This window comes from Pseudonaja textilis, chromosome 1 (genome assembly GCF_049901715.1).
Source record: "Pseudonaja textilis isolate UNSWEBS1 chromosome 1, rPseTex1.2, whole genome shotgun sequence".
Lineage (NCBI taxonomy): Eukaryota > Metazoa > Chordata > Lepidosauria > Squamata > Elapidae > Pseudonaja > Pseudonaja textilis.
Window position 1 is genome coordinate 284,863,211 of NC_141990.1, and position 16,725 is coordinate 284,879,935.

The window sequence follows — 16,725 nt, forward strand, 5'->3', positions numbered from 1 at the left end:
GTTCGGAGAACCGGTTGTTAGAAGAAATTACTGGCCTAATCCTGTAAGGAAGGCAGGAAGGAAACATTCTGGTGCGGCTTACAGAAACTGCCTCTCTGTTAACCCTTATTACATTCTTGGCAGGACTAGACTTCCTGTCTCAGGAACTTCTCTGGAGTTATTTTTCCCTCCTTTGCAGGTATTTTGCTTGTGTGGAAGTTACAATGGCACTGAAAAAAGTGACTTATGACCATTTTTCACACTTACGACTGTTGCCGCATCCCCACAATCATGAAAGGCCAGGCAAGGAGATGCATGCCTCGATGTGAATGATATTGAGTTGGCCACGCCCAGCCAATAACATGACCATCAAGCCATGTCCACCCAGTCACATGACCACCAAGCCATGCCCACCAACTAAGCCACGCCCACAGAACCGGTTGTTAAAAAAATTGAATCCTATCCCTGCTTGTGTGTCCAACCACACTTGGCCAATAAAGAATTCTATTCTATTCTATTCTATTCTATTCTATTCTATTCTATTCTATTCTATTCTATTCTAATCTTTATTCTATTTTATTCTATTCTATTCTACTCTAGCACAGAACCAGCCATTTCAGATGATCCAGCTTCTTTATCATCTGCAATGTAACAAAGTATGTAAGTCTTGATCTGATTTTGGAAGTTCTTCCAAATTAGCAACAGATATTACCTCATATTTGCTCTTAAATATTTTTATGAATCCTCAACATATACTTTAGTAAAGCATCGTAAGAAGTCCTCCTATAGCTTTATCATGTGTGTTATGATCTGGAGATTCGAAGTTCCTCAAACTGAAACAAATAATTTATAAATCAAGTCCTTTTTTATATTTAACAGTCACTCTCTCAGAATACAATTTCCTCATTTTTCCTTTTGCTTGTGATGTTTCAGTGGCAAAGGATCATTATCACTACAGGTAGTTCTCGACTTGTAACAACTGTCTTGCTTAGCCACATAAATTTTGTGCTCAGTTGTGTTTGTAAGTCAAGATTGCTGAATTCTGAAATAACATTTCATTTTAAAAAATAATTAATTTTGCTTAGAAAACAAATCAAACTACAGATATAGGATGAGGAAAAAGACATACGACTTGGCAATAGATGAATAAAATATAAAGTAAAACAATAACAGAAAGTAAAAGACAGTCATTAAAATTTAAAAATATCACAGTAGAATTAACAGTCTTATTAAAAAGATCTAAGAAATCAAGACTCCAAAACTTATTGTATATACTGAGGTAAACAAAAAGAATTTGGCGTACAGATAGTTCTCAATAAACAAAATGAAGACCAGAATTTCAGTTAAGCAAAGTAGTTGTTAAGCAAGACATCATGTGACCACTTCATTCAATGACTACAATCCTAGCATTCCCAGTGGAGATCATTAAGTAATCTTGCAGGTCAAGAAGATGGAGTTCTGGATAAAGACTATAGAGATACCTCAAGTGGGAGCGTAAGAGGTCTTTCAAGACCCAGTGCAGTCCTTGTGTGAGTTGGGGAGTACTGCAGAGTTGTGTAAAGCTGCCATGGCCTGAGAAGCTTCAACCTGCTCCCCACCCTGCTAGACCCAAGAGGCCTCAGCCTACTCCCTCACCAGGCCTGGGAGGCTTTGGTATGCTCGTGGTGTGATTTGGAAAAGAAACTTATGAAGCACTAAGAGAATGGGGCTTGGTTTTAAAATGGTGTGAGACAGTACCAGTAAAAAGGCTGTGCCTTGCACATGATGGATGCACCTGTTAATAGCTGGAGAAGAATGCTGAAGGTACGAGGGGTGCTCAAAAAGTCAGAAATAAACAACCATTTAGAAACTCCCAGCTCATTCCATGCTTTCTTCTGGTACTTATATTTTAACTACTTCTATCTACTCTTCTCTTTTATGAATCTATTCCCTGAAGGCATATGGCTGAGAGAACTACCTGTAGCACAGATGCCTAATCAGCTAGTTAGCATTTTCTATAATTATTTCATAAGAACCTGTACACCAAGCCCTTGAACCTAATTTTTTAACTGATGATAAGGAGTTGGGTCCATTTCCTCCATATATGTAATCTTCAATTATCCTCTGACAGTTCTATTGTCATTTAAAGCAGTCGTTAAGTGAGAAATCACATGACCATGACTGTGCTTTCCTTTCCCCCCTCCCCCTCCCTTTGGAATACTCCCAAGGGGACAGGGCAATAGCAACAGCACTTAGACTTATATACCACAGTGCTTTATAGCCCTCTTTAAGTAGTTTACGGAGTTGACATATTATCCCCAACAATCTGGGTCTTCATTTTACCAACCTTGGAAGGATGGAAGGCTGAGTCAACCTCGAGCCAGTGAGAATCAAATTGCTGAACTGCTAATACTCCTGCCCGTAACTGACAGAATTAATCAGTTTCATACTTTTCTTTTCCTTTGCCCCTTAACCACTCCTCCATCGGTTGGAAGGCTCACCAGGGTACTGGGATAATTAACAAGAAGAGAGTTAATGTTTGTATTTACATTAATTGGAAAGGAAGGGATTACAAGAGAGTAAACAGCCATACAATGGCATACAATGGGGAATATACATGAAAAGGAATTTGGGGGCACCAGCAGCCCAAAGTGCACTACAAAAGAGCTTTGTTATTTCCCATTGCATGCCTACTTGGTGTCTTTTAATTCTTTCCCTTCCAATATCTCTGCTCTGTGAAGGGAGGGGAGAAAAAAACATGCATAGGAGAGTTTGCCTACAGAGATTGGTTTTATTTCCCCCCCCCCCCCCACACACACACACACTTCATTAAGCAATTACTCTGTTCTATGGATGGATGGGGGGAAGAGAAAAAAAGTTTCAGCCATGAGTATTCATCGCTTATTCATATGGTTCTGGACATAAACTACAAAGTTTTCAAATGGTAGTTACTTCCAGCAACCAAGTAAACCAAAATCAGGAAGAGCAGCTAACAATCTTTTAACTTCTCACCAAGAGGATGAATTACAGCAAGTCAGAGTTATAACATTAAGAAAAAATAGCTGGAAAATCACCTTTTCTATTTTCCTGGACCTAGGCCAAAACAACAACAGCGACAACCCCAAGAAGTCAGCTATGAGTCCAGGGAGTCCTTGACTGAATTTATATATCTTTTAATGGTGATTTTTCTCAACCCACTGAAATAGTATAAATTTTGCAATGGAATCTTCCCAATTGGTCTAATAAACCATCAAAGCGGAAGTTTTCAGATTTTGTTGGTTCAATTCATTGCCCACCTCTCAAGATCTCCAAGGATTTACCCGTAATAAGACCACTGTGCATTAATGATCATCCCTGGCATATAGTTTACATAGAGGGATAGAGATACAAATATACAATTGAGTACAAGATATCGAGCTTATACAGCAAGGAGTCCCAACAGATTTCTTTCCCTCATTAGAATTCCTGGGGAACCCACAGCAACTTAAAAGAGCTCCCTGTTCTTTTTCCCCATTTCTAGCACTCACAGGCTTCTTTCACTCTTCTCTTGGTGCTTGAAGGAAAGCAGAGATCCCAGTTTAACACATGACTGCCTCACTCCCATTCCAAAAGTCCTATGCAAAAAAGATTCTGGACATCATCTGTCTTCAGGGACCCTTCAGTCTGATTCCATCAAAATACATCAACTGCTACTTGATATAAGCTCCTGCCAGAACCATTTAGTACAGTGTATTCACATGGACAATTGCACTCACTGCTATCTTTTTCTCTCAAGAATTACCGAAACAGAGGGACGCCAGGGAGTTTGATTATTTAAAAGGTACGCCATTTGTGTTAAACAAATATTATACAGGAAGACATATTTGGCAATGGTGTAAATGCATCACGTATTTGGTTTGGTTTGGTTTCAAATAATTATCTGGCTTCATTACCCGCTGCTATAAGTCATTAGTGAGGCAATGTTAGTTTCTTTCATTTTCCAATTAATTTTCACATCAGTGGAAGCATTTGTTTTTTTTTAAGGTCAAGTGAAAATGTATCTACAAATCATTATAACTCTATAGACATTTTGCACAAACACCTTTCCCGTATATGCCATAGTATATTTTGTACATTTATTTCCCCCAGATACACGTGTATTTCTGTGCGCACTATTTGTGTTCAAACCCACACCACAAATTTCACTTCAATTCCTATACATTTGAAAAATAGTTGAGTCAGTTTCCATAAAATTACAATATTCTCTCTTTTCCTTAAGCAGTTGCCAGGCACTATCCTGGTGGGAAATCGGAAACTTTAATAGCTAATTATAAAGGTTTAATCAATAACAATTTCTAATCTCATTACAGTTCCCCCAATCCCCTGTACTGCCTATAACTTGTTTCCTAATCTCCTGACAATAACATTCAGGAGCAGCTTTGCCAGGGAGGATAAGAGCCCATTCTCCCACCTTCCCCTGGACCCATTGTTAATTCTTGGACTCCTGCTTGTAAAAGGTGGAATTGGCAATTCTCTGGCGTAAGCTTTGGCACATCCGGAGCAAGTGGAAGACTTTAATCAGCCAAGATTTTGAGAAGCAACAACTATGAAGAAACAGTTCAAAAGGTTTATTAAAAGACAAGAGGAGAAAGAACAATGAGATCAGAGAAAAAAAGAAAAGGAATATAGTTAAGTGTTAAGAGGCTCTTATTACTTTAAGCAGCAAGCACAATATTCAGCCCTCACTATAGTTCATCGGATAGTTAAAGAGGATAGAGGATAGTCATATAGATGAAAGTCAAATGGGCCCCTTTATAGTCTAAGTTACTGTACCTTCTTCCTCCTTTATTGCTTAGGTCCAAATTGGAAATATACAAAGCAAAGTTTCCATTAAACCATGGAAAAGGCAGAGAAATGAAGTGCCATAATTAATTATTACAGTTATAAGGGCAAAAATCACTTTATACTGTATTGACAAAAGAAAATCAACTTTAATGCTTTGATGTATTAAATTCTCATCTAGCCATATTCTTGCTATGTTTGTGCTAAGGAGCCTGGTAACTGCTGGTAATACTTCAAAGAGTTTATATTTAAGGTATCTTGGGAACCAGCTGGAGCCTTTTAGGAATATTTATTTATGCAACTTTATTAATCAGTAAAAACAACACAATTGTTATTTGTACTACATATGTGGAATAGATAATATTTCAAAGTCTATATTAGAGCAACACCTTTATTAAGCCAACTCAAATTCTGAAAATAGCATGCAAGCTTTTCAATTATTTAGAACATACCTGCAACTTTGTCCCACATCTCATTTTAGGATCATGATGAAAATCATTACTTCAGGCTTTGATAGTAAAAGTTCTCCCTGTCATTTTAATGCCTTGTTGAACATGTTTCTGATTTAGAATTTTTGTAGATCTTTAAAAGCTTGTCACACTATTTATGAATTTTAATTTAGTCAAATAAAAATATGAAGTGGACTGAATAAATGGGATTAATTTGACATGAAATCAAAAGAACAATGTACAGACATGCATGATAGTGATATATCAAAGAGTAGAATTGAAAGACTGATTAGATGGAACTGAGATTATTAAGAGAAGAAGAAGTGTTTAAAGAACAAAAGCCGATGTATGCATAACCATCTGTATAAGTTATGGATAGATGGAATCAGTATGGTCTGCAAGGGGAGAACAATGGGCAGAAGGAATATTCTTCAGGAACAGGTGGAAGAAATGATCAGATGAAGGAATGATCAGATGAAGGAAACTCAAGTCCAGGGCAGAACTGCAATCTAGAAAACAACTCAGACAAGACCCCACCAAGTTCTCATGAAGATAAAGTGGGATTGGGAAAGTACATTTAAACTTGCAAGATTTTGTTACTTTAATATTATAAAATAATAAAAGTATATGGGTGTGCATGACCTAGTTTTCTAGTTTGGTCTGACATATAGAGATACTTTGCATCTTACAGCATCCCCTGATAAGGAGTATGATGGTACATATTTTACTGTATAATAAACATAGCCAAATCTACAAACTACTGTTCATAAGAACATACCCGAGGATCTCAAATAATGCAACTACAATCTATATTTACAGGTAGCTAACTGTTTTTTCTTTAGTTGAGCTGAAAGAAAAAGTAATACAAAAGTAATTCAGAAACCTTAAACTGGACTGGAGATTGTAGCTGTTCTGACTTATTACACTGCAGAGAACTATGACCTTTGCAAACATCAAGTGCTGGCTAGAAACACTAGAGAAATCAAGCGCTTCTTTACTGTTCCACTGTGACTTGGAGGACTGCTGAGTGTGGAAAGTTAAAAGCATGACTGGATGCAGAGATTAGAACAATGAACTAATAATGGAAAAGTTGCTCTGATTTGTGGTGTAATTAACTGCATCCCCAATTCTATTCCATATGGTTAATGATTTCATCAGCATCTCCTTATGGGCCTATTTTCCTGTAAATCACTCCATACTTTTCCCTTCCTGATTAATATAGCAGAAGTAAATGGCCTAGCAGGAGGTTCTAGTTTACAAGATCCCATGTTTAAAACTTAAAAAGGAATAGGTGAAGTAATAACCTAAGAGTGGAAAGGGAGAGAGGTTCCATAGGGAGAGTCTAATGGAAGCTACAAAGTGGAGATATTTAGCACCATTCAGCTTTAGAGTAAGCCCTCTAGACTGAACCTCTTTAAAAGTTCAATCCTTGGAAAGTAATTGCCTGACAACTTTTTAAAAAAGATTTTATTTTATCCCCTGAGTATGGTCTGAGTCATGAAAAATGCTGCTTCACTATTTTCACCGATTTTAATGTGATAATTGTTAATTGTCCACTTGTTATGGAGCTAATCAGAATCACACCTTTATTGAAAAACTGTTGATATGACTGCTTCTTTCTTCACATAAACCGTATTATTTTCTTCCCATTGGCAGTATCTGTGATTTGAAATTCATGTAAGCAGGAAACTACAAAAGGTAGACAGTAGCTGTACTCACATACTGGTACTCCTTAACTGTATTCACACACTGATAATCCTTACTATTGAATAACAGAGTTTGAAGGACCTTGGAGGTCTTCTGGTCCTACTCCCTGCTCAGGCAGGAAAGCATATGTTATTTCAGACAAATGATTGTCCTATCTCTTCTTTAAAACTTCCAGTGTTGGAGCATTCACAACTTCTGGAGGCAAGTTGTTCCATTGATTAATTGTTCTGTCAGGAAATTTCTCCTTAGTTCTAGGTTGCTTCTCTCCTTGATTAGTTTCCACTGTTGCTTCTTGTCCTGCCTTCAGGTGCTTTGGAGAATAGCTTGACTCCCTCTTCTTTGTGGCAGCCCCTGAGATATTTGAACACTGCTGTCATGTCACCCCTAGTCCTCCTTTTCATCAAACTAGACATACCCAGTTATAGCAACCGTTCTTCATATGATTTAGCCTCTAGTCTCCTGGTTGCTTAGTAACTGTCTGAGGTTATGACCCACCTGAAAAAGGAGGCTTATGACCTGGATCCAAAATACTGAGATGAGGCACTCAGCAACATATCTGCATTTTTATATTTATATCTGCATTCTGCAGTCACATTATGAGGATTTTGCTGAAACCCAGCACTTCCAATTTTCAGAAAAACCATGCCCATAGTGAACTGCGTGTTTGCTTAATGACCACTGTAAAAACATCATAAAATGGTTTTACGGCCATTATATAATCATAATGGGCAGAGCCCATTATGGTTATAACTTGAGGACCAGCTGTACTTAATTTGTTTAGAAAGATATTTGTGTTTATGCAATGGAACAGAATTTAAAGCAAGCCTGTCAAACTGGCAGCCCACAGGCCAGATACATTACACACAGGGCATATCCACCACAGCTCCACAAAGGCAAAAAACATCACAATACATCACAATCCAGCCTGTGACGTGAATGAGTTTGACACCCACGATTTAAACTGATAAAAAAGGATTAGATTTAAACAGCAAAAAAAAAAATTAACTAAAGGTATAAGTCAAACTTTGCTCTGCAATGCTGCTGCTACATTTTTAACTGACCTGTTTAAGTACTTTGTGCAAACATAGCCAAGAAGTATCATTACTAAATTCAATTTTGTACCAATTCCTGCCTCAAAATCATGCTTAGCATGGTTACACTTTTCTGTTTTTGAATGCGAATTTTAGTTTAGGTGTGAACTGATCTAGCCAGGACAGTTCACTGATAAGGTAGTAGAATGTAAATCTCCACCAGGTACAGCCACTAAAATTCCTAGGAATGCTACAGTGCCATCACAAAAAGTTTTGTACCTCATAATAATAATCATAACATAGCCAAAGCTAATCTGGAATCTATGTAAAATTTCAAAAGCAACATCATGGTTACAAGAAACTCAGGTCCATCAGGTCCACAAAATGAAGCAAAATTTTATTGCTAACACTGGATATACTTTCTCAAGTATCTTCCAAACAGACAATGCTAAAGCATATATGATAAAAACCATTCTATGACCAATTCTATCTAGCATGGAAACTCCAAATAGATTTGGCTTGCAAAAACTACTGCCATCTTTCTTCTATCCCATCCTTTGTTTGTCCATTCACTATTATCAATATAGTCTATCCAACCCCTTGAAACTGGGGTTTTTATTTTATGCCTTGTATATATTGTGCAATTTCATATGCAATTGTGATAATAGCAGTTGTAACAATTTTATACTCACGTTTAATACATCGATTTGTTCTAGGAGCCGTTGTCCATCCTGAGCAGCATTGTCCCCCACAGACATTTGGTCTAAATAGTTACAAATGACAAGATTTAATAATCTGAAACTTTCTGAAAACAAAGCAAGCTATTCAGCTGTGAGTATTTTTGAAAACTACTTTCTGCACTGAATGAGGGAATCAGTTTGAATGCTGAAATCAACAGGATCCTTTGGACTGGTTTGGAATATTCCAGCAATTTTGCCTGTGTAGAGAATTGGGTTTTTTTTCTGAATCCAAGTTGATCTGATATTCTGAATCAAATCGTAATTTGGAATTCTATTATAAATTTGAATTGGCATTTGCACAATTAGTATATCCCACAAATTAATTTCTCAAAGATGCTCTCTACCATCCTGCTGAGAACATTGTCTGGCCAGAAATTTTGCTTCAAATGAGATGTTAGTAAAGGTACATGCCTTCTTTTACAGCATGACAACTTTCTATTTGTTTTATTAAAAGAATAAGGTAATGATAAGGAAAGTTTCCTGTTTCCGTAAAGGAGAAAAGTATCATTACCCTCAAATGTGTCTTAACTATTGCCATCTGAGAAAGAGAAAAATTATTTTTTAAAAAATACTTAAAATGCTGCAGTTATTAAAATGCTGCGGTTTGAAAAACTCTGTCAGGTTGCAATATTTTGTCTCCTGGTGTACTTGCATTGAGATTAACAATCTCAGTCTTTCTTCTCTTTCAAGTTTGATGCTTGTAAATCCCTCCATTTTATAATTGTGGGTGACCACAGTTTGAGAAATACTGTACATAGTCAAAACTAATCAAACTTTGGCTTAGTCCAATGTATGAATCCAGCATTTTTCTCCTTTAGATGCCTGCTGGCATGACCATATCATAAAGCAGTGTTTTTCAAACCCATGCTGGCTGAAGAATTCTGAGAGTTGAAGTTATCTATCTTAAAATTACTATGTCCACCTTTCATACCAGACAAGACACAGAGCTTGGGCTGAGAGCGAGTCCTTGGTTCAAAGTTTCCCCAGTAAGTTTCCATGCCTAAGAGCAAACTAAAAGCTGAGTCTGTCCAGCATATTGACCACCATATTACACTAACCAACCATAGCCTCCTATTCATGTTGGATTTGCTAATTTGATTGTTATAAATTTGTAACAAATGACTTACAAAGGAAGAAAACACTTTTCATTCTAACTCAGATTGCTGGCATAATCTGACAAATTTCCATAGGCAGCACCATTCACCCTGCCCAGAAAACAGACCTAGTTGTAAACCACTGAGAGACATTGGCAGTACATCAAGTTAAATAAAAATTAAAACCCCTGAATAAAGAAGTCAACTCCTGCTGACTTCATGCTAAAGACTTTATGTTCCAAAGGGAATAAACTCCAGAATTTTGGCAAATGTACTAACCCTTCATGCTCATTGAAAGGAAAACTACATTGCTAAAACCTAATTATTCTCTTTAGCATTAAACACACTTACAGATTGGGTTTTCATTGGTAAGATTTTATCTTAGAACAGTATTTTCATAATTTTCTGGTGACTTGTCATATTTTTTTCTGAATTAAAGCTGGAAGCGCACAAACCTGACAATAATTCAATTTTTTTAGAATAATAAAAAGCAAAACTAGCATATAAAAGTAAATCATGCTAAATGTACTTCTTATTTCAATAAGGAATAGTGATTCATACAGAGAGATGACAATTTAATAAATCTTTACCCAACTGAAGAAAGAATGCCTACATGTATTTTTAATATTGAATGCCAAAGAGCCGTACCCATTGCCATTATATATATAATTATTAAAATTCTAGCTATAAATGTAGCAGCTCCAGAGTAAAGGCAAACGTTTAAATGAAGTCTGAAATTTAGCTTTCTTACATTATTTATTCCAGTTATACTTGCCTTTCTACTCAATTTCTAGCCCTGACTAACAAATAAACCCAATAAAACATAGACATATATCCAAATAAAATGTTTTTCATTTACAAAGTACATATTCATATAAACCTTCAAAAACCTTAAGTGGTTTTCCAAAATGCATCATGCATGAAACTGCTCCACCAGAGTTCCAAATTAGAGAACTATGTGATCTGGACTACTATTGACTAGAAGAAAAGGAAAGGTCCATTTTGCTGAGGGTAGAGAATTTTAACAGGGCTCTGAGACTGGGACTATGCTGAAATCCAGGGAAAACTAAAGCAAATGTTGGTTTTCCTCTACTACACCAACCTTCTGAGCATCTGGTTGCAGTTAAATAATTTTCTCAACGTTTGAATGACTTGAACAGTGTATGGTTTTTGTTGCCTCAGAAAGAATGCAAAATAAATTCCTGCTGCTTTGAGGATCACCACATGTTTACAGTTTAAAGAAGGGTGATGCTCCTAGAAGAAGTTAACAAGATGAGCTGCCTTTGTGGCATGTTCTTCTCCGAATGTCTGCTTAGCAGTACAGATGGCAAGACAGCAAAGTTCCACCTGGTTCCAATTGTTCTTCCAAAGTTGGGAATGGAACAGCTCCTACCCACCTGTGCTTTTCTAGATGAAACAGCTTCCTAGTCCTTTTGGGGGAAGGGAGGAGAGAGATGGTTCCATTTTTTAAATACTAAAAAATTGGGCTTGCACAGAAAGAAGTGGATGAAGAGCTATGGCCCCATGGCATCCTATACTATACATTTATTTAGGTTGATTGAACAGCTGACCCAATTTTACAAATTGGTAAATATGACTAGTTTGGTCCACAGAGTGGACTCTTGGTTTCTGAATATACTTCTGTAAACTGATGTACCGGTAAGAAACTAGGATTATCAGACATAAATTGAAGAGCATTGAAGCTGAGGGACATTTGTAAAGATGACATTGGCTGGATTCATATGCTGCACACATTGTGCTGTTTGTTTCATTCTGGTTTTGTATAAAGGGTAAACCAAACCATGTACTGTAGTTTGTAAGTGTCAATTTACAGCTTAGCATTTTATATGAAATTGTTACTGTAGTTTAACGAACCAGGATTAAAATATCAAGATTAGTGCAGTAACATAGTTTTGTTAGGATTATGGTGCAGAAAAAAATATGAATTCCCCCTCGCTACACCATAGGTTCTATTCTCTTCTATGTAGCTATTATTTTTAAAATAAAAACAATTTGGTGCAATTAGCTTTTCCAAATATGAATGAAACAGTCAGATGACTCAGATTAAGACTGATTATAAGTGTAATGATTAAAGGTACTGGACTAGAAGCTGTGAGATCATAAGTTCTAGCCTGCCTTAGGCATGAATGCCAACAGAATGAATTTGGGTCAGTCCACAAGCTTAGCAAGAGGGTCATGGTAAAGCATTTTCAAAAAGTTTATCATGGTTATAAGTGCTGATTAAATAGTAGGCTGTCATAATAAAGATATAGATTCCTTATAAATTTGCAGGAAATGTAGATAACTTTTGTATGGAGTTTTCAAAACAAATATGGTCTTAAATAGATTGACAAAGTTAGAAATGGGACAGAACTGTCTATAATTCTCAGATTATATGTAAGGCAGAAAGGCATAGCCACTTCCTGCAATGGACATTAAAGTGGTTCACTTTCCTTCATTCATATTCCCTTTCAGACGTGATCTGAGCATCCTTGGATCCATCGATTTGGGATCCCCATCTGGTGCAATACGTGGTACATAAATTTGAATCTATGTTTTCCTTTACGACATTTGTCTTTAAATTCAATAAAAATTAGTTTTTTGTAAATTCCATATAGTAAAATCCAAGGTTTCTAAAAACAGCTGTTAAATCCACATGAGGTTCATACTCAAGCAGAACGTCAATGACACATTACATCAAAACACCTCCATAAGGAAATAGTTTTCGCCAGGGGTGGGATTCTACCAGTTCGCTAGAACCGGTTGTTAACATTCTAAGCAGTTTGGAGAATCAGTTGTTAGAAGAAATTACTGGCTTAATCCAGTAAGGAAGGCAGGAAGGAAACATTCTGGTGTTGCTTACAGAAACTGCCTCTCTGTTAATCCTTATTACATACTTGGCAGGACTAGATTTCCTGTCTCAGGAACTTCTCTGGAGTTTTTTTCCCCTCCTTTGCTGGTACTTTGCTTGGGTGGAGTGACCATTCCAGTGACCATTACAATGGCACTGAAAAAAGTGACTTATGACCATTTTTCACACTTACGACTGTTGCAGCATCCCCACAGTCATGAAAGGCCAGGTGAGGAGATGCATGCCTCGATGTGAGTGATATTGAGTTGGCCACGCCCAGCCAATAACATGACCATCAAGCCATGTCCACTCAGTCACATGACCACCAAGCCACACCCACCAACTAAGCCATGCCCACAGAACCGGCTGTTAAAAAATTTGAATCCCACCCCTGGTTTTCTCTGACAGACCACATTTCCCCCTGAGATGTACTGAATGGGCCCCAGTGAAAAGAGCTTTGCTTTATTCTGTCTGGTGACATCTGTGTTTCTCAACCTTGGCAAATTTAAGATGTGTGGACTTCAACTACCAGAATCCTCCAGCCTGCAAATCTTCAAGTTGCCAAGGTTGAGAAACGTTGGGTAAGATATTCCAATAGATTCTTTGAGACTTTGCATCCTGAACTATTATGATGGCATTAATATTAGATAATATTAAATAAAGACATTTGCACTCCTTTTCTATACGAATGTGTTTTTTCTAAAACATTCTTTTTCTCAAAAATGCTTTTTAAATTTACACCTAATTTATTGTTAATCTCTCCACGAGCTTTAAGTACAAGCTACCACATCTGGGCTATAAAAATTTGTTTTTTTAGACATCTACTACCCATCTAGATTTTTATATCCTAGGTACAGTTAACCCTTAAATTAGGTCCCCTGACTTTCAAATTATGTTTTAAAAATATTTAAAATAATGAATCGGATAGCTGTGTCTCACATACAAAGAATGGTTACAGGAACTGGGCATGGCTAGTCTAGTAAAGAGAAGGACCAGGGGAGACATGATAGCAGTCTTCCAATATTTGAGGGGCTGCCACAGAGAGGAAGGGTCAAGCTATTTTCTAAAGCACCTGAAGGCCAGACAAGGAATAATGGATGGAAACTGAACAAGGAGAGATTTAACCTGGAAATAAGGAGAAACTTTCTGACAGTGAGAACAATCAACCAATGGAATAACTTGCCCTCGGAAGTTGTGGGAGCGCCATCAGTTGAGACTTTCAAGAAGAGATTGGACTGCCATTTGTCAGAAATGGTGTCTCCCACTTGGGCGGTGGGGGGGGTTGGACTAAGTGTCGTACTAGCTCCCTTTCAGCTCTGAATATCTGTTATCTGTAACAAAACTCTCTGTACTCCCCAGATATTATAGGTGGCTTGCTTATTCATGTATCATGTTTATTTACCATTGTTTTTCTTTTTAAAACCTAGACTTGGAAGAAACCTTGGATGAAATTGAGCAGTAATGGCTACTATCTTTAAAAAGTTGTTGATCCTTGCAAGGCAAACTTGGCCTTCCCTGATTGAGGTATCCTCCAATATCCCACCTTCAATTTTGCAAATTCCCAGCAATAGGCATAAATAGTTTGCATCCAAGAGCAAACAGAGTGGGGGAAGACTGTGTTATAAGTGACTTTTTAAATTTAATTTAGCCAAACTTGTGAACATAATTATTTTGGTTTGTAAACTACAGTTTATGGTAAGCATGATATATACGCCTAGCCAATTGTGGTTTATTCAACAAACCATTATTAAAATAAACCTTAGCTTAGTGTAGAATGTAGATTTAGCCACTGCACTATGTGAAAGAAAGACTATAAACAAATAACAAGAACAGAAGGGGACAAAAATCTTCTGTCCCCTCAATCCTAAAAAAGAGGGCAAATCCATAAAAAGAGAGACAACAACACTAATACATCACACTGCCTGCATGTCTGCAAGCCAAGAGGAGAAGTGGTGTATACCTATATATCCATTCATGCTAGATAACACATGAGACTGTGATTTATTTGAGCAACAAACCATGGTTACCACCACTATTCACATTCTGTTTAAATTTCATTCATAGCTACACTTGGCCGTTCCACTAAACCCAGCACAGTGTGGCTTAGTTTACTACTGCAAACCATAATGCAATTATAATATACCATGGAATTTCTCTCTCATTTATTCCAATTGTAAGTACTCCTTATGCCAAATTTGCATGAAGCAACCAACAGAAAATAAAATTTGGGTGGGTGGGTGGGTGGCTGACAGCAGCTCTATTCAAGCAGAAGAATCACTGGGCCTCTCATAGCTTAATTGTGGCAGCAGTATGGAGCGTGCTTGTATACTTCATGTTTATTTTTTCAGTTTATGCCTGTCATGATTTTTAATAAACAATTCAAGGTACCAAACATATCTCATGCTCTTTCTTCCTTTTATTTTTCTCATAACGACAACTCTGTGAGGTGAGTTGTGCTGAGAGTGTATGGTTGTTCCAAGGTCACCCAGCTGACTTTCATGTCTAAGGTGGGACTAGAACTCACGGTCTCCCGGTTTAATTTGCCTTTTTGGTCCCAAATGAGTTGCAAATGTGGATAACAGCTTAAGCTTAAATCACTTAGATTCTGATACAATAGATGGCTTGCAGAGACCTCAGCAGCAGCAGTATTCTTGACTATGTTGTTTTTGAAGTAAATTGGCATTTTCTAGGCTGCATTTGTACCTGGATGATTCTGAACTGATCAAGTCTAAAATCAAAATATAAGTGTAAAACTGATATGGAGATAAGCAAAGAGTGCTCAGATCTCCCACTTATATGACAACTGGAGAACGCTGGTTGCACTTACCCTACCATCCGGCCTCTGGCAGTCTGCACTTGTGGGGCTGCTCGTGTTCGTGGTCCATTCCGAACAAGATTCACCGATGGTGTTCTCTGCTGGAAAGTAGGACCTCTACTCAGAACACCAGTGTTTCTTCTGGGATTGATGCTCTGAGATCTCACACTGGTGAGAGATGGGAGTTTGTGGGCTGTGGGAGCAGAATTTTGTTTTCGAAGTTCCCTTCCTGCTGGAATTCTCATCCGGGCATTAGCTGCAGCATTTATCTGAGGAGTTACAGGAACATGATCCAATGTAGAAGAAGAATCATGTACCTGGAACAAACTGTGCACCTTAGTTCTTGGTCCAAACCTGCCTTGGTTCTGCTGAAACCTTAACTGTGTCATTTCCCTGTTTCCAGCATCTGTCCTGAAAGAAGGATATGGATCCAGCTGCCCAGCAAGGTCTCTCTGACAGTCCACAACCCCCACAAAAAGTGCTATAGTTAATGGGAGAAAACTGTTCCAGGAACTCCTCATGGTTTCCATCCAAGAGGAAAACTCTTGTCAGATTAATAGAGTCATACACCAAATACAATTGGACTTTGCAGAAAAGTCCCTTCAGCTAAATCCCTCTGGTGCATTGCAGAGCCAATCACATCTTCAGGTACATCCAAAAGTGGCTTCAGTAATGCCTATTATCTAGATGAAAAAGCAAGGCCCAAAGGAGCAACAGCACAGATCTTCCTGAACCAGGAGCAACAGTTCCTGAACCAGGAGCAACAGTTCCCTGCCTTAGAGGTCTCCCTTCGTTTTCTCTCAGTGGCTGTCAGAGTGCGTGGTATTCTTGCAGACAGCTCCAAGCACCTTCTCCTTTGCCTCTTGCACTGCCTGGCTCTGGATAGGACGGGCAATTTTATTTTTGGAAACCTCCCCCTTTTGAGTCTTTTTGATACTGACATCGTCCCTGTTCAGAAGATAGTTCAGTAACACCACCACCACCCCCTTTACAAAACACATTCCAGCAACACCCACTTTGGCAGAGGAAAACAAATTGCAAGACAGAAAACATTAACTCTTGAGCAACCAAGGAGTCCCATTCACAGCCTGTGCAAAAAGTTGGTGTGCTTTTGTTTCTTTCTCCCTCCACCCCTTTCCCTTACACACACCGCCCAAACTCAGCAGGTCTCTGGGTAAGCTTTCTGAGCAGAAGCACATGCACGATTTTTTTTTTTGCACAACTTTAACCAAAGAGAAGTGAAATGGATGCAGACATAA

The 16,725-nt window shown here is 37.9% G+C and overlaps 1 protein-coding gene across 2 annotated transcripts in view; it reads right to left on the reverse strand.

Moving 5' to 3' along the window:
* Positions 1-16,404, reverse strand: part of LTBP2 (latent transforming growth factor beta binding protein 2) — a 108,612-nt gene extending 92,208 nt beyond the window's left edge. For both annotated transcript variants that reach the window (XM_026711717.2, XM_087921949.1), the window contains exons 1-2: positions 15,479-16,404; positions 8,659-8,729 (exon numbers count right to left, since the gene is read on the reverse strand). In XM_026711717.2, coding sequence (XP_026567502.2) covers positions 8,659-8,729; positions 15,479-15,996 — 589 coding nt within the window. In that variant the 5' untranslated portion in view covers positions 15,997-16,404. The remainder of the gene's footprint in view (positions 1-8,658; positions 8,730-15,478) is intronic.
* Between the last annotated feature and the right edge of the window lie 321 nt (positions 16,405-16,725).